Source organism: the organism of the source record quoted next, unplaced genomic scaffold (assembly GCF_019419815.1).
Source record: "Pyrus x bretschneideri cultivar Hongxiangsu unplaced genomic scaffold, Pyrus_bretschneideri_v1 Contig31, whole genome shotgun sequence".
Classification (NCBI taxonomy): Eukaryota; Viridiplantae; Streptophyta; class Magnoliopsida; order Rosales; family Rosaceae; genus Pyrus; species Pyrus x bretschneideri.
In genome coordinates, this window is record NW_025999624.1 from 1,183,864 (window position 1) to 1,206,797 (window position 22,934).

At 37.2% G+C, this 22,934-nt stretch overlaps 1 protein-coding gene and 1 long non-coding RNA gene across 3 annotated transcripts; both read right to left on the reverse strand.

Annotated features, from left to right (window-relative positions):
- Nucleotides 1–305: 305 nt before the first annotated feature.
- LOC103942225 lies at nucleotides 306–2,848 on the reverse strand. Of its 2 annotated transcripts, none has more exons than XM_009352425.3 (7): nucleotides 2,687–2,848; nucleotides 2,455–2,586; nucleotides 1,998–2,224; nucleotides 1,755–1,898; nucleotides 1,157–1,371; nucleotides 754–1,012; nucleotides 306–614 (listed from the first exon to the last, which is right to left on the reverse strand). In XM_009352425.3, exons 1-7 carry the CDS (start codon nucleotides 2,760–2,762, stop codon nucleotides 486–488), a joined length of 1,182 nt encoding a protein of 393 aa, XP_009350700.1. In that variant the 5' UTR covers nucleotides 2,763–2,848; the 3' UTR covers nucleotides 306–485. The 2 variants fall into 2 exon arrangements, with proteins under 2 accessions (XP_009350700.1, XP_009350701.1); XM_009352426.3 differs by having other exon boundaries at nucleotides 474–614; nucleotides 714–1,012.
- Nucleotides 2,849–5,774: 2,926 nt separating this feature from the next.
- LOC125480073 lies at nucleotides 5,775–7,871 on the reverse strand. Its single transcript, XR_007260481.1, has 2 exons — nucleotides 7,280–7,871; nucleotides 5,775–6,094 (listed from the first exon to the last, which is right to left on the reverse strand). It is a non-coding gene; the product is annotated as an uncharacterized LOC125480073 (long non-coding RNA).
- Between the last annotated feature and the right edge of the window lie 15,063 nt (nucleotides 7,872–22,934).

Here is a 22,934-nt window from a genome sequence, read left to right on the forward strand (position 1 = left end):
ACTTCACACACAAGCTGCTGGACACTCGTTTTTAACGTAGATTTTTCGTGATGAAGGAATGATCAATTTTTTTGTTTCAAGTTTCATTAGTTGGTTTGTTTACAACATTGTTTTCAGATGGGTTAAAACGTAGATGCTACCGCTTAGTTTGAGTCTCTATTCATAACTTTGAGAGTTGAGACTAAGAGCTCTGAAAAAGGGCTGTTATTGTGTTAGAACACCATGTGGCATGCCGAGCTTAAAATAAATCACTTCGAAAAGTAATCATAACGTATCACGGTTAGGTTTGGCCAGTGTGGAACAAGGAAACTAACAGAGTTCCGACATCAAATTACCCTAAACACCGTAAAGAAGTAACAAATTCAAAGAAAACAGCATTACAGAGATAACCATCCAGGGTAAGTTTTCAATGCCATGAAATCAGCAGCTCCCTAATCAAATTTGTAATACGAATTCATATGCTAAGCTAAACCAGCTTGAGTTATTCAAAAGTCGTACTTTGTTCTCCCACTCTTTAATATCAGGCACAACATATCTGGAATGTTGGAAACGGAACTGTAGAAGTTCCAAGACTCGAGCATCAGGCGTTTCCTTGATCCTTTGAAATGAACAACCTATATCCAGAATATATCACATAATCCACAATTCAGCACCATATTTGTTTCAATTTAGCAGCGAAAACAAAACAAAAAAACTCATATAAAATCAACAACCTTGTTAACAGGTTTTGTGTTTTCCACATCAGCAATATACCTTTACATCCAAGGGCATGCCATGAAATTGGCCAGCGCCTTCTGGTGGTGTCCAGTTGTACACAGCACAGGGTAAAAACAACACGGAAGCACCGCGAATATCATCTACGAAAGCTTTGGCTTTTGTAAATTTCTTTGCATCGAAAGATGGGTGCGACGTCACTACCCAGGCAAGAGCTAATTGATCCCCAAGCATTCTAGAAGCCCTCATGTACCTTGTTTGATAAACTTTTAGTACTTTTTGTAGAAAAATCTTTGCCCTGCATCATTGCAGTATGTGAAATGTAAAAATGGGTAACATTACATCTCTGTTTTCTGGTCAACAATAACCACAAAACAGATCATAACTATTAGGATTAAATAACATACTTAACTTTGAGTAAACAGATAAAGTGATAACGCACCTTAAAATTCCCTCAGCGGTGCCCCTCACTGCTATAAATCCTGAATTCAGAGGTTGTGCTTTGTTATTGCGAAACGTAAGTGCCAGATGAAAATTCGGATATTCACTAAATATGTGTCCTAGATCATCAACAACAGTGATATCTGAGTCGGTGAAGATGTAATGAGTATGCTTCTGATTCTGAGGAAGCTCCTCCATCCTAGATTCTAGGAAGGCCTGAATGACAGAAATTCAATGCAACATTAGATTAGAACATTGCTAGTAAGTATTTCTCTATTGGTTTCCAATGATACTAAATACACTTATATTTGGGAACAATTAATTATACTTTAGGAGCACCGCTAACTTAAAAAGGAGAAGTCTTAAGCTAACATTTTGTTTTCCATACGTGCAGGAAATTGGGAAACACTATATATGTGTATTTTGAATAAGCGGAAATCAGTCAAAAGGGAAACCTATAGCAATTTCAGGGATTGATGAGTACAAACATAAAAAAAAAAAAAAAAAATGAAATAAACTAGGTGATACTGGTGAGAAGCATAGCTACTGATAAACAAAGGATATTTCTATTTGTTATCATTAATACAATGTGCTCTTACAATGTAAGACCTGATTCTCTGAAGCATCAACTTGTCTCGTGAATATTCACCTTGAATTGGATATACAGTGACCTTGTTTCTGCGTATTGAAAGATCAGCTGCCGGGTCTGTTAGAATGACTACACCGCTCCGGGGCATAGCCAGCTGCAATGTATCAATCATATGATAGAGTAAATCATTATGTCTCGAACGAAAGTGAGGAAGTTGAACACAATTCTACTGTACAATATATCAGAAGATTACCTGAATGAAGTTAATAAAGACATTCAAGACGGCCATGGATCTCTCGAATTTAGTATAAGAAGCATTCCCAACTGTAACCGAGTTTGAGAATTGATCTTCGACGTGCCTATTGGAGGTGGAAGAATTGTATATGGTGAAGACAGTGACAACAGCAATGCTATCAACCGCAGCGGAGGCACGGGAAGAATGGGTGGTGTGGTTGAGAGCTTTGATGCCATTGCCAGATCCTGCCCATATAAAAAAGTAAAACATGAACATAGATGAAACAAACAAATAATAAAGTGGTGGATTGCCGCGCTTGTTGGTCTTCCTCTTCAACCCACTGTGTATCGCCTCAAACACTTCCCCTCCCCCCGTCCCCGTCATATAAAATATCGGTCATATAAAAAAATAAAAAAATACTACCACCAAAACCCAAATTTGATTGAATTTGAATTGGTTGAAATTTGATTGGTACCATGACATTGGAGGCGATTGCTCAAGCCTTGGCCAGCAGCAGGGCCAAGAACCAAGTGGTTGGATTTGGATTTGTTGCTTTCTTTCTTCCTGGGCAAATCTTCCACAGCTGAGTTATGATGCAATTCCTTAACTAAGAGATGAACCAACCCAGATGTAAATTACGAATTTGTAATACAAAAGAAAATTATTTTTTTAATAAAAAGAATAAAATGAGGGAGTGACTCACTCACCGGAGAAGAAGTGAGGAAGAATGAAAATAAGAGGTAGAAAGATGCAGAAACGGCGCCACCCGCTGCACACTCTCATCGCCTTACCAATTTCTTCACTCCGCACACATACTGCATCAGATCAGAAAGAGATCTGCCCGTTTTCTCTCTCTTCAGCTTTTAAAAGACTTATAAATCATTAGAAATTAGAAATTTTAGGAGACAAGCACCAATAATCGAATATATATCCGGATTTCACCTGTAGAATGAGAAGAGATTTTTCAGTGTGATCGTCACACGAGGTGGTACATCACGTATTTTTATATAAATTGTGGGATATGTGTGTTAAAAAGTTAATAACTTAAAAATTAAAATTTTCCACCACTTGCATAAAAACACGTAGTGTACCATCCGTATTTCTGTCATAACTAAACATTTCTCGTAGAATGAGAACCTCCTCAAAATGAATTTTAAATATTTTTAATTTTCTCCAATATCCTAACACAACTATTTCACCAAACAATATTGCTTGGAACAAAGTCGAATAGTTAGAGATCATATATTACACTTTCTTCCTATTCTTCCTTGTTTCATAATCACGGATATATCAAAAAGTCACACAATCTTTTTAGCAAAAAATGTCACATAAGTTCTTAGACTCATAATGTTATAGGATACATACTATTCTTTTTCTTCTTTGTCATAAAATGGCAAAAACACTCGCATTTATCAAACCAACACTTACATGAACAACAAAATGCCAACAAAAATTGACTTGAAAAAACCCCGCTATCATATGTTTTATTATTTGCTAATGTAATGTGCTCAAAATAAATGGTTAGATTGGCCCAACTACTACATTTTTCATGTATAAATTGATAATGTTTGTGGCTATGTCACTCTTCTTGTATATACCAGATAAGTAAACAAATCAACAAAAACCCAGAAAAGCAGCTCACAAATGTAATTATATGAATGCAAGAGGACTCAGCATCTTACTAGATAATATTAGACTTGTGTCTATGATCATGACGAACTCTTTAGGAAACAAAAAAATCACTCTTTTTTCTTTATATACAACTCAGGCCAGGAAACACAAACACAAACCTAAATCCAACTGAATCAGATGTAAAACAAATTCAAATATAATTTTCTAAATTCAGATTAAAAAGAATTTATTTGTTTGGAGCATATGAAATTGCATTCCCCAGGCAAAATTTCTAATCCTCAAATTGGATTAGACAAAATCATGAAATTTTTTTCTAAAGCCCAATTATATAAAGGGAACTTTAACGAAAAGTTCTCTGTATTGATCACTTTAACAAAAAAAATCATATTTTTACACTAAAAAATCAATCCTGGTACTATTCACTTTACTCTTTATTTTGTCCTTATCGTTAAAACTCAAAATTTTCAAGCTCTTTTCATTAGTTTTCCTTTATATTAAATCACAAATTTGAAGCAAATTTTGACATGCAATAGGTCAATAAGGTAGGAATCGTTTCAGACAAACCTTGATGGCGGGCATTGGAGGAATCGTCCAATTACTGTCAGAAAACTTGAATTCGAACAAAGCTCCGAGGTTATAGGGAGATGTTGTTGATGTGAAATTCAACATGCAAAGAAAGGAGAGAAATTTCAATTTGAAATATCTGGAGCAAAGTCGTTGCTTGGTGAGGAGAAATCACACAAGATTTTTAATTGGAAAGAAATCAGGAGGAAAGAGATGAGTGCGGGGTATTTTTGTCAGTGTAAAAATGTAATAATGCAAACTTAGCAGGGGTAAAACAGGAAGCACACTTGCTTATGAACAGTGTTTTAGAGTGGTGTTTTGGGTTTTAGTATAGACCAGCAAGTGTACCCGCGCTTTGCTGCTAGGTTTGAAACACTGTTGAAAATGTAAAAGGTCTCGAAAAATATATATGCTATATTTTTTTAACAAACGCTATTATCTATACTAAGGGGGAGAGTGTAGGCTTAGCCTCACAATGGGCTAGCATTATGTGGTTCAAATTCACCTTTGGCGAGAATCAAACCTAAGACCTTTCACTTACAAATGAAGAGGAATAACAGTAAACTGTAGTACTAAGTGGCAAAAGAGATGTTGGTATGCATATTATACTACAAAAATTGGGGATGTTGGTATGCCATCCTAAAGGATTGTTTTTCAAAAACTATGGCTCTATCTCATGAAGTGTTTTATGTTTACAACTATACAATGTAGAAAAAAAATTTGATCACTCGTGAATTGAATCACCCTAAATTTCATTATGAATTGAATTGAATGAAAATCTAGAGATGAAGGGCAAGTTTTCATAATTTCACTATGCAAGATTTCACTATGCCAGATTTCATTTGCAGGCACCAAAACATGCGCAAAATTAAAGTTAAGGTTTTCGTACTTTATTGGGTAATTGAAAGTCGTGAAAGCTCGGAAATAATCAAACCAACATCCAATTTAGTGTACACCTAAGAAAAACTTAAGTAAGAAAATATATCCAACTTCTTAATCATTAATCAAACACAATAATACAATCATTGAAAAACTCTCAATCATTTATCAAAATTGAATTAAAAAAATTGGATGTTGGGGTCAAACTTTTGTGTTCGCCTAAGGATATTTGAGGCTAAAAATTTAATTTTACTCAATTTAGCTTTTAAGTTATTTTATTTTCAGTCTTCAAATTTGGAGTAAATATTTAACATTCTACAATGTAGTTTCAATTTCAATTTTCACGCAATTTGTGATCTTCAAAACTTCATGCCAATAGAAATTGTACATGCATGTATTCCTCATATCATGAACATCAGTCTATATCAATATATAACTTTAGCATATACTTAGTGGGAACCAATTATTCTTGATGCTCTTGACAATGACAAATATATATATATATATATATATATATATCGATGTCGTATATGTACTTACATCTTCATTGTGCATGCCAACTTTTAGGGTTTCATTTTGGGATTGTGATGTTTCAAGATGAAAATTTTGGTACCCTTTAGTGAAAGTTTGTATACTGGAATTATCTTCTTTAACCCTTTGTTTGCAATTTGAATTACATGACTCAAAGTCTGCTGTATTTCTTCAATTTTTAGCTTCGAGTTTAGAGAAAAATTGGGGATACTATTAATAATCTATTGTGTCCATTTATGTAATTTAATTATTTAATAATGTTCTAGCAAAATACAACCCCAAAAGAACACAAATGGACCATAGAAAAAAAAATGCGAAATATTTACCAATCACTATTCATAGTTTTGGTCAAAGAACTCAAATTTCAGATATAAAAAACAGAGAAGCTTGTATGCATAATTTATAATGATTAACTCCTTTTTGTTGAAAAACTGAAGTGTGACGCTAATTCTTCTTCTGCTTCCACCTCCTTATGGAACTTGACCCGCCAGTAACATTTGTACTTTAACCTACAATCAGTAACCAGTTAGTATCTTTGGCAAGCTCATTGGGGTATGGCAACACTATGTATGGGAAGATTATTGCAACCCTAACCAACAAAGAAAAAGAAGGAAGCATTCAGTTGAGGATGTCGATAAGGGAAGAAGAAGAAGAAAAGAAGAGCCAGTTGAGGAGCAGAAGAATTTTGGTGCTGTGTTCAGTTTGGAGGTATGGTTTTAAGAATTTACAAACTACCTGTATGATTCTCTCACTTCAGTGTTTACAAACTGCTCTAGTTTATTCTAATTTGGTTTTAAATTAATGATTTTACTCGAGGTAATTCAGCACGTTGCAAACCCTACTGAATTCTATAAATCTCTATCACCCTTAACTGTCACGGTGAAGCTACTGTTACTTCAACTATTAACTGTTCTATGAGAGTGTATGCTACGACCATCATTGCAGCAGTTTATAATCTAATCAAATTAGCGAGAAAAACACATGTTCTCATTCATGTAGAAACTCAGTGGAGAGAATACTACATTTGCAACACGATGAAAAGAGGCAAACACATGACAAATATACTTAAAATATAGAAGCATCCAGGAAATAAAATGACATAAAAAATAAAAATAAAAAATAAAAAAAACCCACCAATTTAATGAAGAATTCTACAAAACTCAGAACTTTAAACGTAATTCTACGAAATCATGAAAAATTTACTAAAATCCGAATAATACGTAACAAAATTGAAGCATATCTTGACATGCAAAAGGTCAAAAGGTACTTGAAGTGATGAGCAATGGTTTGACATACTTTTTTTTCTTCACCTCTTTGTAAGTTGCTCTTTGTATAAACTACAGCAATTAAAAAAAAACCCATTACGTTAAATTAATCTGAATATTTAATCACAGGTGCACCAGAAAATTATAAAACTCAAAATTAAAAAACCCCAAGATGAAGTTAAGAAAAACCCATATCAGATTCTAAGTGGGTTTATGAAAAATAGTATTAATCAGACATTAACACTGTAAATAAATAAAATAAATAAAAAAAATTTGAAATCTTCCTACCTTTAAGTTTCAAGGTTTTTACTTTAGAATCCAAGGAAACCTCAGATCAGATTCTAAGTGGGTTTATCAAAAATAATAATCTGCTAAAAAATTAACACTGAAAGTAAATAAAAAACCGAAAAAAAAATTGAATTTTCTTACCCTTAGTTTCTGGGTTTACACCGGGAAATCCAATTGAGAACGGATGAGACTGGATGATGGTTTTTGGTGTATTTGGGTTCGTGCATGGGGTGGGGGTTTCTTATCACAATGCCCCAAATAAATGGACGGTCCAGATCCAATTAGATTTGCATTGGAGTAATTGAAATTACACAATTAAGACAGGGGCATTTTCGAAAGTACATTGTTCTTATGAACAGTAACACAGTGTATTTTCAGCTAAGTATAGATTGAATTAAATGTCTGATTTTTAGAGCCTAAAAAAGTTAAAAACACTATCAATTTTCTTTTAAATTTATTAAAATTCTTTATCTTTAGCGATGTTTTCAAATACAAGCTTAATAGATTTGGATTTAACTAATAGTGTTTTTTTTTTTTTTTTTTTACTTTAAGAGATCATGCCTAAACCCCTAGAACTTCTACTCTAATGAAAATGTCAAATTATTAGAATCAAATTGCAATTGATTACTGTGTGGCAATCTGAAGCCTTATGTAAAATTTTATGACACACCCCAACTGAGGCCAGGGCGTGCTGGCCGTCACGTGGAAGTGACGCAGCCATGTGCACAGTGCGGAAGCTAATAAAGTAGTAACGTAAAGGTATGAATAAATAAAACTAGCATACATAAGGTAGAAGTAATAAGTGCTAGCAAGTGAGACACAAGTTCAGAGCAGAAAGCCTAAAGCAGTCCAAACTAAAATGACGCTACAACAGTACACCCGAAGGTGGCCCTACGCTGGTGATCGTCTGTCAGAAATGCTGGGAAAGCCCTCTGGGAAACCATCGAACCTGCTAGGTAGCTAGAACCTGGAGGGGCGCAAAACAAAAGCGTGAGTGGGCAAAAACAAAGCTTTTCGAAAACCATTTCAAAAACAAGATTCTAACCCCTCGCCGTAAAACCTGTATACTTCCCAGAAAATAAACATATGTACGTATATATAGATATGCTAATCATGCTCAAGAATACGCCATGTCGGAACCTCAAAATGAAATGCATGTGCTCAGGTATAAATCACATCAATAACATATAATCTGGCAGCTGGAGTCATCTAACGTGACCTGTACGGCTGCTTCTAGAGCTCAGATCTCAATCACTATAACTGAACCTGCCCACGAGTCGGAACCACCTAAAGTGCTCTGTACGAGAGGCCTGGTGTAATACATATAAACGCTCTAGTGCTACGATCACGTGAAGGCTGGGCGAATAATCGCGGGTCACCTACGAGTCGGAACCACCTAAAGTGGTCTGTACGACAAGAGTGTGCACCTAACTTGGATCCAAGCTGAGCGTGTGGTGTGGGAGGTGAACAACACGTGAAGGACTGTGCCCTACTCTGGGCGGGAGCACTAACACCGGGGGTGCAGGTTATGAGCTCTCTAAGTATCTCGAATCACCATTTAAAAGTAAACATGAATAACGCTTACCTGGCACTTACCTGTGCGTCCACAGCACTAAATATGCATGTGTATATAAATATATACGCCCAATAATGCAACCAATAATGCATAAATGACGATAATATAATGCATGGCATATAACTAATAAACATTTAATTCAATTTCTGGGAAAATATAAGTATATAGGTATATACGGAAAACCAAAAGCCTACTCACTGATAGGTGGAAGGGTCGTAGCCCCCCTGCCTCGAGTGACCACGCTCCTCCTCGGGATATGTCTCACCCATATGCGAAACAACTATAAAAACGTTAATTTTAAAACACATAACCAAACTTTCGAAATAACTTCTCATACATTGCTCAAATGGGGTGTATGAATACACCAACGTGATCTACTCAACCTCACGAACATCCACAAATTTTTAGAAAAATTTTTCACCGCCGCACGCGCCCCCACGCCCCGGCCAAGGCACGGCCACACGTGCCTGGCACGCTGACGGCGTCAACTGACGCCGTTAGGAATATTCTGTCAGTTTTGACAGATTCCGTCAACGGCATCAGGAATATTCCGTCAGACTTGACGGAATATTCCGTCTTCTTCCCCGGCGAGACTCCGGCGACGTCGCCGGCGCCGAAAAATCGTGAAAACTTTAAACTTCGATATCTCCATCGTTTCTCAACCAAATTCCACGATTTAGGTACCAAATTGAAGCTAGAACTAGAAGAACACAACCGAACAACTTTTAAGGGCTAAAAACCACGAAATCTCACCTGCAAAATCGAACCAACTCTGGCCAACTTCAAAACCAACGATCCCGACGTCCAATTCCTTCAAACGAACTACTCCGAGCCTCCTTGGGACCTCACCAAGCTATCTACAAGCTTCATTTTTCCTAAAACGTGAGAAATCGCGTGTGCATGAATAGTACTCCAAATCGGACATTGTGAAATCGACGTGAAAACGTTGGAGTTCTTACCTGGAAATGGTATGGTTGGACTCGTACGAGTCTCACGAGCTCGAATATGTACTCAGTTCCTTCGATCTGTGGAGGTTTAGTGTGCTTGTGTGTGTGTCCGTACGTTTTCGAAGAAAAAGGGAAGGAAAAGGACTTGGGACAGAGACAGGGAAAGGGACAGAAGGGCTGTGGTGTGTGGGGAGTGTGTGTGTGGCCCAAAACATGCCAACACCACACAAAAACAACCAACAAACGTAAAGAAAACAAAGTAGGGGCAAAACTGTCTTTTCACGCGTACGTTTTTGATATTTTCGGGACGGGCTGTTACAACCTACCCACCTTACAAGAATTTCGTCCCGAAATTCAAAACAACCACATAACAACCCCTAGTGACCAAAGAACAACCTAGGGTACAGATCCCTCATCCTATCTTCTGTCTCCCACGTAGCTTCTTCGACGGATTGATTCCTCCACAAAACTTTCACTAAGTTCACCGTCTTGTTCCTTAGAACCTTTTCCTTCCAATCTAGTATCGTCATTGGTTCCTCATCATAAGTCAAATCTGGATTAATCTCCAAGGGTTGTGGAGGTATCACATGAGATGGATCAGCAACGTAATGTCGAAGCATGGACACGTGAAAAACGTTATGCACTCTAGGCAACTCCGGAGGCAACTCCAACCTGTAAGCTACCTCACCAACTCGCTCTGTGACCATGTATGGTCCGATGTACCTGGGACTCAACTTGCCTTTCTTCCCAAATCTCACAACACCTCTCCACAGTGAAAGCTTCAGAAATACCCAATCTCCAACCTCGTATGCTCTGTCCGTAGCATGCCGATCTGTTGGAAGTATGCCCACAAAGCCACTCATTTAATGTAATAGCTTTTTGGAATACTTAATGTATTAAACTTTTATATGTTTAATGGAGGGCAAAGCTTATTGTTAATCACTATTTATTGTATCTTGTGTTTAAGCAATAAGGGAATCCAAGGAATGTACTTGATCTAAGAGATAAGTGATCTAAGTAAGTTAGATTTTCGAGACCTTTCTCTTATGTTCATTCCTAAAACGTTCCTAGCCATAGGGTTGCCAATTGGGCATTGACAATCCGCTAAGGTTAGTATGTGTTATGTCGACTCAAGTATGGATATGACAAGTCTCAAGTCATTTAGTGTTGGACACTAAGACAAACACATAGGTGCTCGAAAGAGTAATCAAGTACACTGAACAACGATCAAACGAGAGTTCGAACATACATGTCATGTGAGAACTCGATAGTTGCAATATGCAAAGTAGTCCTTTGACCTGAGGCATCATTGATGTCTAATGGTTAGGTCCTTGATCTTTGATTATGTCAACGACATTCCATTGGAGTGTCCACGGCATTGTTGGGGTCAAGCTATCTAGTCATGTAGGCATATGAATGCACAACAAGGGATCTCTAACCTTCCATGGTGGAAGGAGAATACTCTAAGATATGATTCGAGAGTCTTTGGCCAAAGCATATGAATATGACTAAGGAAGCTTGTTCCAAATCTTATTCAATTGAATCATATAGAGAAGTATCACATTGGATAGTAGACATGAAACAAACTATCACTTAAACAATGTGATTAAGAGTATTGTATTAGAGAAGGACCGTATTGCATTGTAGTTGTAACTGGATAGGTTCTCCAACCACTTCTACTTAGCTTAGGTAACCATGACATGCTGCTAGGCGTTACCCATGGTTTGTGGAAGCCCTAAAGATTAGCAAACACTAATTTTAAGGGAGAATTGAAATGTGGTTTCAATTCACAATCGATCGTTAAGAGTAACATCGCCCACTACCTCGCTAATTGGAACCTAATGGATCGTACACCGAGTAAGGATATAAGTGAAGAAATTATATGAAATGGATAAGCAATTAAATAGTTTAATTGAAGAATGGTCAAGATTAATTAAATAGTTAATTAATTATACGAAACATTCGTATTGGGCGTTTAAGTTAGTTTTGGGCTTCGGGGCACAAAAAACGTTTTGGTCCACAAGGCCCATTATGTTTAAGTTGTATGACAACTAAAACAAAATGGGCAATTAAGCCCAATAACAACATATGGCCGGCCATAAGGGTGAGGGGTAGCAAACTTGTATTAATTACAAGTTTGCCACTCACATGAAATGAAGTATAAAATCAACATTATAGCTTTGTTTCAAATTAGGGTTTTCTAATAGAATTTGGGTGAAACATTTTCTCTCATTTTTCTACATAGAGGCCGGCCACTTAGGGGAGGAACATCTAGCAATCTTTTCTTCCCTAAGTCATCCATTTCATCTTCACAATTAATCTTTGGTGTAGAGACTTGGAGACATCAAGCTTTTGGTGTTTTGGAGAACATATCCTCAAATCCTCAAGGAAGCAAAGGAGGTGACTTGAAGGCCCTCCACTTGGGTGAATCCCTTGTGTAATCAAGGATGAGCTACAAGGGTAATGATTCTCTAAATCCTTTCTTCTCTTTAATGTTGTTAAAGAGTTATGGTTCACCATATACTAGGCTTTGAAAGTCATGGGTTTTATGAATTGTTTTTGAATGCATGCCTACTTTAAAGTGTTATTAGTTTGCATATGTATTCAAATGTTCTTACATGTTCTTAGCTAGGACAAAATTTTTCCTTCAATGATCTCATGAATGGAATGCTACTACTTAGATGCGAGAACCAGTGACACCATATGCTCGTACCAATTTTAAACTCCACAAATTGAAACACATAACACTCAAGATTAAAGTCAAGGGTTGTAACGGGGCTAGGGGTATTGGCTAACAAAGAAAGGTAAAGGATAAAACAAACGTTCTTTAAACAATAGTAAGCAAAGCAATGAACTTGATACTTAGAATTCACTTTAGAGTGCAGAAAATAACTTTAAACACAAAGGGGAATACACATGCATACTTAGGGTCAAATGCAACGTTTTGGACCCTTTCTTCACTAACCAACAACTTAGAGCTCATTTTATGCTCTTCCAACTCCTTTTCAAACTTTTCACAACTTTTTCTTTTTTTTTCTTTCTATTTTTTTTTTGCACGAATATTTTTTTTTTTTTTTTTTTTTTTTTTTTGTTCTTTTCTCCTAACCCGTGCCTCAATATGAGTTTGGGCACATACCCATATCAAGAATCCTTCCCCCACACTTAGCTTTCTGCAATACCATGATCCAAAGGAATTCATCATGAGTCATGCTTAACTACGTTCTAAGAACAAGGGTATGGATAATCCTAATCTAGGCTAGGTGAGGATAATGTGGGTTAACAAACAACATAGGCTAAACGAGGCTCAACGGGGTTAAACCTACAAAAACACATGCATGGAATGATGGCTTTTTGGCTATGGTGGTAACTACTAACTTCATCTTGAATATGTGTTATGCAAATCAATAACATGTTTTGAATGAAATTGGCATGAGTTCTAGTATTTGGAACTAAATGATGAAACGCCTTCTAAGTAGTAACCAAGCAAAGAATAATGAGATCATGCAACGACTTTAGAAAACAAGAATGCACAGATTTGAACTCTCCAAATAAACATTTAGGCTCAAGTGTCACAAGGTTGTAGCATTTGTTTGAGTTCCTTCCTTCAAGCATGTTACAAAAAACTAATTTTTTTTTTTCTTTTTGAGTACATGTGAAGTCATAAGTTATAACCACAACCAAGCATAAACAAAGAGTAAATCAAACTTTTATCCATGTTAATCATTCTCTTTAATAGTCATGCAATTACAAACCGAATGCTCATCATTGTGTTGGAAGGTACCCTAAGACACAAACAAACACACAAAAACAACTTAAAAAGAACTCTTTTTGGGTTTTCAAAACAATTTTTTCAATTTTTTTCTGGGATTTTCGGATTTTTAGAACAACAAATACTAAAACACACCAAAACAGCCTAAAAACACCTAAAAACAGCAAGAAACAACATTTGAAATTATGGGTGACAAAACCCTACGAATTTGCATCAAAACACTTTGGCCCCCCCCCCCCCCCACACTTAAATCAAACATTGTCTTCAATGTTTCAAGCATAGACTCACACAAATAACAAACAAACAAACAAAACAACATCTAACAACCTAACATGGCAGAAACAAAATCAACAACAAAGAGAAGAGTTTAGGAACGCAAATCTGGAATTGGAATGCTTTCTCGGTCTTCCTTTGTTGAATGCATGGGTTGCCTCCCAAGTAGCGCTTGCTTTAACGTCGTACAGCCGGACGAGACCTTCTTTTCTCACTTAGGACCCACGACATGGAATTGATCTTTGAATGGGGGATGATACTTGAGATGATCCGGTAATGGTTTAAATTCTAGAGTGGGCGCCTGAATCATTAACAACATATTAGTATAAAACAAAATTGAAGTTCGGGGAGGTGGCTTACCTGTGTGCTCCGACATAAACTCAAGAATAAACACCCCTTTGAAAGTTGTAGGACTAGAAAATTCAGCTAGATTTGGTGTTTTGAGAGTTGTGACTTGTCCTGTGTCATAAAATCCAATTTCTTTGCGAATTGTTGTCTCAAGTATATGTTGGAAGTATGCCCATAAAGCCACTCATTTGATGTAATAGTTTTTTGGAATACTTAATGTATTAAACTTTTATATGTTTAATGGAGGGCAAAGATTATTGTTAATCACTATTTATTGTATCTTGTGTTTAAGCAATAAGGGAATCCAAGGAATGTATTTGATCTAAGAGATAAGTGATCTAAGTAAGTTAGATTTTCGAGACCTTTCTCTTATGTTCATTCCTAAAACGTTCCTAGCCATAGGGTTGCCAATTGGGCATTGACAATCCGCTAAGGTTAGTATGTGTTATGTCGACTCAAGTATGGATATGACAAGTCTCAAGTCATTTAGTGTTGGACACTAAGACAAACACATAGGTGCTCGAAAGAGTAATCGAGTACACTGAACTATGATCAAAAGAGAGTTCAAACATACATGTCATGTAAGAACTCGATGGTTACAATATGCAAAGTAGTCCTTTGACCTGAGGCATCATAGATGTCTAATGGTTAGGTCCTTGATCTTTGATCATGTCAAATGGCATTCCTTTGGAGTGTCCACGGCATGGTTGGGGTCAAGCTATCTAGTCATGTAGGCATATGAATGCACAACAAGGGATCTCTAACCTTCCATGGTGGAAGGAGAATACTCTAAGATATGATTCGAGAGTCTTTGGCCAAAGCATATGAATATGACTTAGGAAGTTTGTTCCAAATCTTATTCAAGCAAATCATATAGGGAAGTATCACATTGGATAGTAGACATGAAACAAACTATCACTTCAACAATGTGATTAAGAGTATTGTATTAGAGAAGGACCGTATTGCATTGTAGTTGTAACTGGATAGGTTCTCCAACCACTTCTACTTAGCTTGGGTAACCATGACATGCTGCTAGGTGTCACTTATGGTTTGTGGAAGCCCTAAAGATTAGCAAACACTAATCTTAAGGGAGAATTGAAATATGTTTTAAATTCACAATCGATAGTTAAGAGTAACATCGCCCACTGCCTCGCTAATTGGAACCTAATGGATCGTACACCGAGTAAGGATGAAAGTGAGGTAATTAAATGAAATGGATAAGCAATTAAATGGTTAATTGAAGTATGGTCAAAGTTAATTAATTAGTTAATTAATTATACGAAACGTTCGTATTGGACTTCTAAGTTGGTTTTGGGTTTAGGGGTCCAAAAGTGTTTTGGTCCACAAGGCCCATTATGTTAAGTTGTATGACAATGATAGGAGCATATTTATGCGACTTAATTGGCTTGTTCTCGTGCATTTACGTTGTGTTTCTTTAGTTAATTTAGTCCTTTATGCCATTTTCGTGTGTTTCTAGGTTAATATGGCTAAGGAGGCAAAAAGGTGCATGTCGGAGCATTTTGGAGCAAAATTGGGGTTAGAATGGAAAGCTTATGCTTGGAGCCAAAGTGTTGGACGAATTTGAAGGCCTTGTATGCACTTTGGACATAAAACAAAGGGCCTAGCCCAATTAAACAATCCATCAAAGCCATGCAAAACCTCTAGCCCAATCAAACAATCCATCCAAGCCATGCAAAACCATCATTCACACACACTTCACACAAACAACATCCTAGCCATGAGTTCCCTTGCATTTTCAGCCATCCCACTTCATCATTGCAGCCACCAATCATCCTAGATGCCACTCACATGCCTTCACATTCATTTCCAACAACAATCACTTCAAATGCCATGCATTCACATGCATTTCCAGCAAGAAAACACCCATGCCGTGGCCTTCACATGCAATTCCAGCATCTTCACATGCCTTTCCAGCTTTCCCTTTCATTTCCAGCTCCCCCTTTTCATCATTGCAGCCACATTTCACTCTTTAACTCACATGCATTCATCACCAAGCAACCTAGCTGCACCCTACATACATTATTTAGTCATTCTTTTACATATTGCAGCTGCACACTTTCCCTAGCTGTCACTCCCATTAAAAACTTCATCATTTAACCACACTCTCCCATTCTCCCTTGTGCCGTGCATTCCCCATTCAAACTTCCAGCCTTCCCATTGCATTATTGCAGCTGCATCCCCTCACCCTTTAATCATTAAGCACATGCAACTCTTCATCATTCATCACACATCCCTTGGCATGCAAAACAGCACCCATTTCAGCACCAAAGAAGCATTGCCGTGCATACACACACCTTGCCACATGCTTTCCAGCTTTCCACCAACTTTCCTAGCTGTTTTTCCAACACATTCCAGCCACATGCATGCTTAAACAAACAGCCATATACACCTCCATTCCTCCTATAAAAACCCTTGCATTCCCATTACCTAAACACACCTCATTTCATACACAACACACCACAAACACACCATCACACAAGTCTTGCCGTGCATCCACTTCCATTTCCTGCATCTTCTCTTCCATTTCCATCACTTCCTATCCCTCTAAAACACTATCCAACCATCAACATATCCTTAGACCTTGTGCCACAACGAAGAGGAGGAGAAGAGTGCCTAAACGTTCATACAATTCAAGTTTGAGTTGTTGGAATTTTTAGGTGTTGCTTTTCCTCGATTTCAATGTTTAATTTCAATTCTCTTTGTCTTGTACGTATGAGGAACTAAACCCCCCTTGGCTAGGGGGGGATTCGAAATACATGTTTATGCTTGCGATATGATTTGATTACTTCTAATTGCGTTTCATAAGTTGTGGATTCAATTTGTTTAACTATTTGATTGATAACCTATTTATGTATGTTTATTGAGAGTGCACGCTTAATTTTCATGCATGAATATGACGCTAGAATATAAGTGAGTTTCACCTAATAGTTATGAACTTATATTCACAAGTAGTGGAGGTTGCTTATAAACAATCGCGTTAAGTAAATTCTTGGCATAAGTTTCATGCAATCATAGTAACGAATGCCTCGTCAACACTTATGGTTTTCAAAGAACTTAATGATTCTTGATTGTATCTCTATTATGCAATTCATGTAGGGAACTTGTGGGGAATGCTTTAGGTTGTCGTATGCAATCATCCAATTCATTAACTTAAGGAAAACTTGACGGTTAATTTAAACGGACCTAATTAACCCGAGGTGTTGAGAATTCATGGTTTATTGAAAAGCAATTAGAAATCATTTTGTATGCAAGTATAACATGTGTGGAGATGAACCCCTTAGCTAGCTTCCCATCCATTCATTTCCGTCAAATTCGTATTTACAATTTGTTTTCTTTACAATCTATCCATTTTAGTTTAAATTCGTCCAAACCTCAATCCCCCCGCCCCCCATATTTGTTTAGTCTTAGTCTTAATCTATCTTATTCTGAGTTTTGCATTCTTTGAGTCTATTATAGTGTTTTAAACTTGTTTTTACGTTTTTGAGTCAAATCCAAGTGATTAACAATCCCTCCTAATCCCCGGTCCAGAACGATCCCTACTTACATACTTACTACAATTGATAAAAAGAGGGTTTAATTTGTGTGCGTATAATTCTCGCATCAGACAACTAAAACAAAATGGGCAATTAGCCCAAACACTTAGAGAGGCCGGCCATGGATAGTGAGGGATACCAAACTTGTGTTAATTACAAGTTTGCCACTCACAAGAAATGAAGTATAAATTCAAAATTATAACTTTATTTTGTTAAGGGTTTTTCTTGATGAAATTATTCTCTCTATTTCAACAAGGGAGGCCGGCCACTTAGGGAGGGATATCTAGCAATTTCCTCTCCCCTAAGTCATCCACTTTTATCTTCACAATTAATCTTTGGTGTAGAGACTTGGAGACATCAAGCTTTTGGTGTTTTAGAGAACATATCCTCAAATCCTCAAGGAAGCAAAGGAGGTGACTTGAAGGCCCTCCACTTGGATGAATCCCTTGTGTAATCAAGGATGAGCTACAAGGGTAATGATTCTCTAAATCCTTTCTTCTCTTTAATGTTGTTAAAGAGTTATGGTTCACCATATACTAGGCTTTGAAAGTCATGGGTTTTATGAATTGTTTTTGGATGCATGCCTACTTTAATTTGTTAATAGTTTGCCTATGTATTCAAATGTTCTTTACATATTCTTAGTAAGGACATAAATTTTCCTTCAGTATATCCTCTTTGATGAATTCTAGACATTCCCCAGTCACATCTTGCTCTTGATTCTTTGGAAAGGATTCGAAGATGCCTTTCTCACCCTCTTCTTCCTTGGATTGCATGATTCTGCAAGGAATAGGGACATATGGTGGAACGGGGTTAGAAATAATTAAATTTGGAACAACCTTACATTTGTTGGACGGCCTCGGAGCTTGAAGTGGTTGCGGCAAGGGTTGCTCCACCCTTTCCGTGGCTTTGCCTTTCCTCTCTTCCTCTTGCAACAGCTTTTCCTCCTTGTCTTGGCTTGATTTTGGTGGTTCCGAGGTGGTTCCAACTTCCTTGCCACTTCTTAAGGTGATTGCATTGGCGGTTTCAAAGCCACCCTTTGGATTGACCACCGTTGAGCTAGGCAACCTTCCTTGCTCACGAAATTGCCCCATGAACTCGGCAATTTGTCCCACTTGCTTCTCCAAGTTGTCCACCTTCTTGTCTTGGATTTGCCTCTCTTTGCTTTGAGTTTGGACTTCCTGCGTCAAAGTAGTAAGTAATTGAAAAATCTTATCATTATCACTTGAATTACGTACATTGCTTTGGGCAGGTTGTGGTGGCTGCATAGGTGTTGTATAGAACTCCTCATATGGTTGCCAATATTCTCCTTGTTAAGCCTCCTTGACTTGGTTTTGTGAGCCCTGCACCGAAGAAATTAATTCATTAAGAACTTGATTATAATCTATTGACAAACCTGAGTTTGGTTGGGCATATTGTATATGAGGTTGTGGTGGATGCATAGACGTTGAATAGAACTCCTCATATGGCTGCCAATATCCTTCTTGTTGAATATGTTGAGGTTCCCACCACATAGAGTTTGAATGATCACTCCAATCTGAATTATAAGTATTGGAAAACACGTCATTCCTTGATTGATTATGATCAAATGTACCAACTCTTTGCATTTGGGACCTTTCCATGAGTTGTGACAAAAGAGAAGCACTATCAAGTGCCATGTCTTGCTTCTCTAGTACCTAAAATCAACAAAACAAAACTAAAATATATACAGAAATAAAATAAAACTAAACAGGAAGTAATAATCCAAGGGATTAGCAAAGTTGCTAATCCCCGGCAACGGCGCCAAAAATTTGATGTGAGATTTATACGCACACAAATTAAAACCCTCTTGTGACAATTGTAGTATAAGTATAAGTAGGGATCGTTCTTAACCGGGGATTAGGAGGGATTGCAAAATCACTTGGAAACTGACTCAAAAATGTAAAATAAAGTTTAAAACACTGAACTAGACTCAAAGAATGCAAAACTAAACACTTAAAACACTAAAACAAACCAAAAGACTCAAACAGCACCCAAAACACTCAAAACAGCCTTAAAAACACTTTCTGGGCAGTTTTGAGCACTTTGACTACTTTGGACGAAATTGGGTAATAAAATGAATCAAAACACTTAAAAACACAAACTAAGACACTTTCTAACTAAGTTGGACACTAAAGCAAAGGGGGATTGAGTTTTTGACGAAATTAAATAAAATGCACAGAATGTAATTCAAACAGATTGTAAAGATGAATTTGATGAAAATATGGATGAAATGCTAGCTAGAGGGTTCTTCTCCACACATGTCACACTTGCACACAAAACGATTTCTAATTGCTTTTCAATAAACCATGAATTCTCAACGCCCCAGATTAACCGTGAATTGCACTAATTAACCCTCAGATTTTCCTAACGTTATTGAATTGGATGATTGCATACGACAACCCAAAACATTCCCCACAAGTCCCCTACATGATTGCATAATAGAGATACAAGCAAGAATCATTAAGTTCTATGAAAACCATAAGCGTTGACGAAGCACTTGTTACTATGATTGCATGAAACTTATGCCAAGAATTTACTTAACGTAATTGAGATCATCAACCTTTACTACTTGTGAATATAATTCCATAACGATTAGGTGAAATTTCCTTATATCCTAGCATCCAATTTATGCATGATAATTAAGCGTGCACTCTCAACCAACACACACAAATCAATGTAATTCACATAGATAAGTAAATTGAATTCACAACTTATGAAACGCAATTGGAAGTAATCAAATCATATTGCAAGCATAAACATGTATTTCGAATCCCCCCCTAGCCAAGGGGGGGTTTAGTTCCTCATACGCACAAAACAAAGAGAATTGAAATTAAACATTGAAATCAAAGGAAAAGAAACACCTAGAAATTCCAGCGACGCGAACTCGAATTGCATGAACTTCCGAGCTTCCTTCTCCTCCTCCTTGGTGCGGCAAAGGTCTAGGGACAGGTTTAGGGCCTTAGGTGTATGGATGCATGATTGTGGAGGGATGTAGTAGTGTTTAGGGGAAGGGGATGGTGCGGTAAAGCTTAAAACTAAGGAGAAAGGTGTTTGGTGGCTGCGGCAAGGGTGTGGAGAGGGTTGGACGAATTTCTGGAATGAATGAATGTGTATGAGAGGTCCTCCTCTGATCTAGGGGTTAATATGAGTATATATAGGCACTTAAAACCCTAGGGTAATCAGATATGGACTTGAATAACCCAAATCCACCAGGAAATAGGCTTAGAAATCAAAATAAAAAGGGATAATGCTTCCTATGTGCGGCAGGTAAGGAGATAAGGTAGGACGGCTTGTGACAAGCTAGGACGGCTAGGAGACAAGGTAGGACGACTTGTGACAAGCTAGGACGGCTAGGAGACAAGGTAGGACGGCTAGGAGACAAGCTAGGACGGCTAGGAGACAAGGTAGGACGGCTTGTGACAAGCTAGGACGGCTAGGAGACAAGGTAGGATGGCTAGGAGACAAGGTAGGACGGCTTGTGACAAGCTAGGACGGCTAGGAGACAAGGTAGGACGGCTAGGAGACAAGGTAGGACGGCTTGTTCTTCCAATACAGAAATTAGGCAGAAATTAGGCACCATGTGTGAATAGATAAAGCCTTCTAGAAATAAGGTTTTTAGGCCCCCTTTCAGCTCCCTAACTGAATTCAAGCCTTCAAATTCGTCCATCCTCATGCCTCCATGCTTGCACTATCCAATCTTGGCCCAAAAATGCTCTAGAATGCTCCAAATTGCTTCTTTTTGCATACTTTGACACTAAAACCTTGTTCAAGTAGGAAACATCATCTTCAAATCTTCAATTTCGTCCATCCTCTTGGCTCCAAGCATATGATGTCCATTCCAAGCTCTAATTTGCTCCAAAAGGCTCCAAAATGCATCCTTTTGCATACTTTTCCCTTAAAACCTGAAAACACATAGAACTAGCTTAAAAGACTACTTTACTAAGGAAAAACACTATAAATGCACAAGAACAAGCTAACTAAGGTGCGTAAATATGCTCCTATCAAGAAGCACAAATTAATTTTCAGATTTTTCTAAATTCATTGAATTGGACTCAGTGACGCAATGAAATTATTCTTATCAAGTTCCCTATATGAACTGCATGATAGAGATACATATCAAAGATCATTAAGTTCTATGAAAATCATAAGCATTAACAAGGCATTCGTAACTATGAATTGCATGATACTCCTACCATGGATTTACTTAACACAATCATGACTAGTGATTTTTACTACTTATAAATATAAGTTCATAACGATTAGGTGAAAATTCCTTATATTTTACCATCAAATTCATGCATGCAAACTAAGTATGCATCCTTAATCTACATACTAGAATAAGTTATCAATCAAACAGATAAGTAAATCACATTCATGTTTTACGAAACAATAACTGGAGGAAATTAATTCATATAAAACATATGTCCATGGCTTTGAATTTACCTCTAACTAAACAGAATTTAGTTCCTCATGTTCATCATAATTGAAAACCAAATTAAAATAAACATCAAACTAAAACTAAGGATAGAAAGAACCCAGAAACGCTCCAACACTCCCTTGGATGGTGGCAAGCACAACACTCTTCCTCTCCTTCCTTCCTTGCATGGCACAAGTCTCTAAAAACTCTTAGAAACTTGTGGCACACTCTTTGTATTTTTCTGAATTTCTCTCATGTGTGTCTTGTGAATTATGCAGCAGAAATATGTATATATAGGCCTAGGGTTTCACGGTACAAAGCCTTGGAGGACAAGGATGGCATGTGGCACAAGTTGAGAAGGAAAAAGACTAGGGTAAGTCGGCAGAAACTAGGCTTCTAGAAAGGAAATGGTGGCAGGTTTCTAGAAGAACGAGGGATAGGGGGCACTAATGTAGGAGAAGGATAGGGCTTCTAGAAACTTGATTTGCAGATATCCTAATGTCATTTAGATGTCCTCCTTTCAGCTGGAATTAAGGTAGAATAAGATTAGGTTAGGATAAGATAAGATAAGGTTGGATAAGGTTTAGATAAGATAAGGTAGTTTGGATAATGTTTCCTTCTTCTTAGCTGATTCCTTATCTTCCAAGCTTCCAAATTTGTTTCTCCAGATACTAAGCACATTCTTAGCCTCTCTTGAACTTCAAATTCGCCCATCCACCTTGCTCTATATGCAAGCTATCCATTCCAGCCCAAAATTTCTCTAAAATGCACCAAAATACACTTTCTTGCCTTTTTTGCCATTTAAACCTATAAACACGCGAAAATAGCTTAAATCACTATAATAAATAGAAACTAACTATGTAATTGCAAGAAAACAAGCTAACTAAGTCGCAT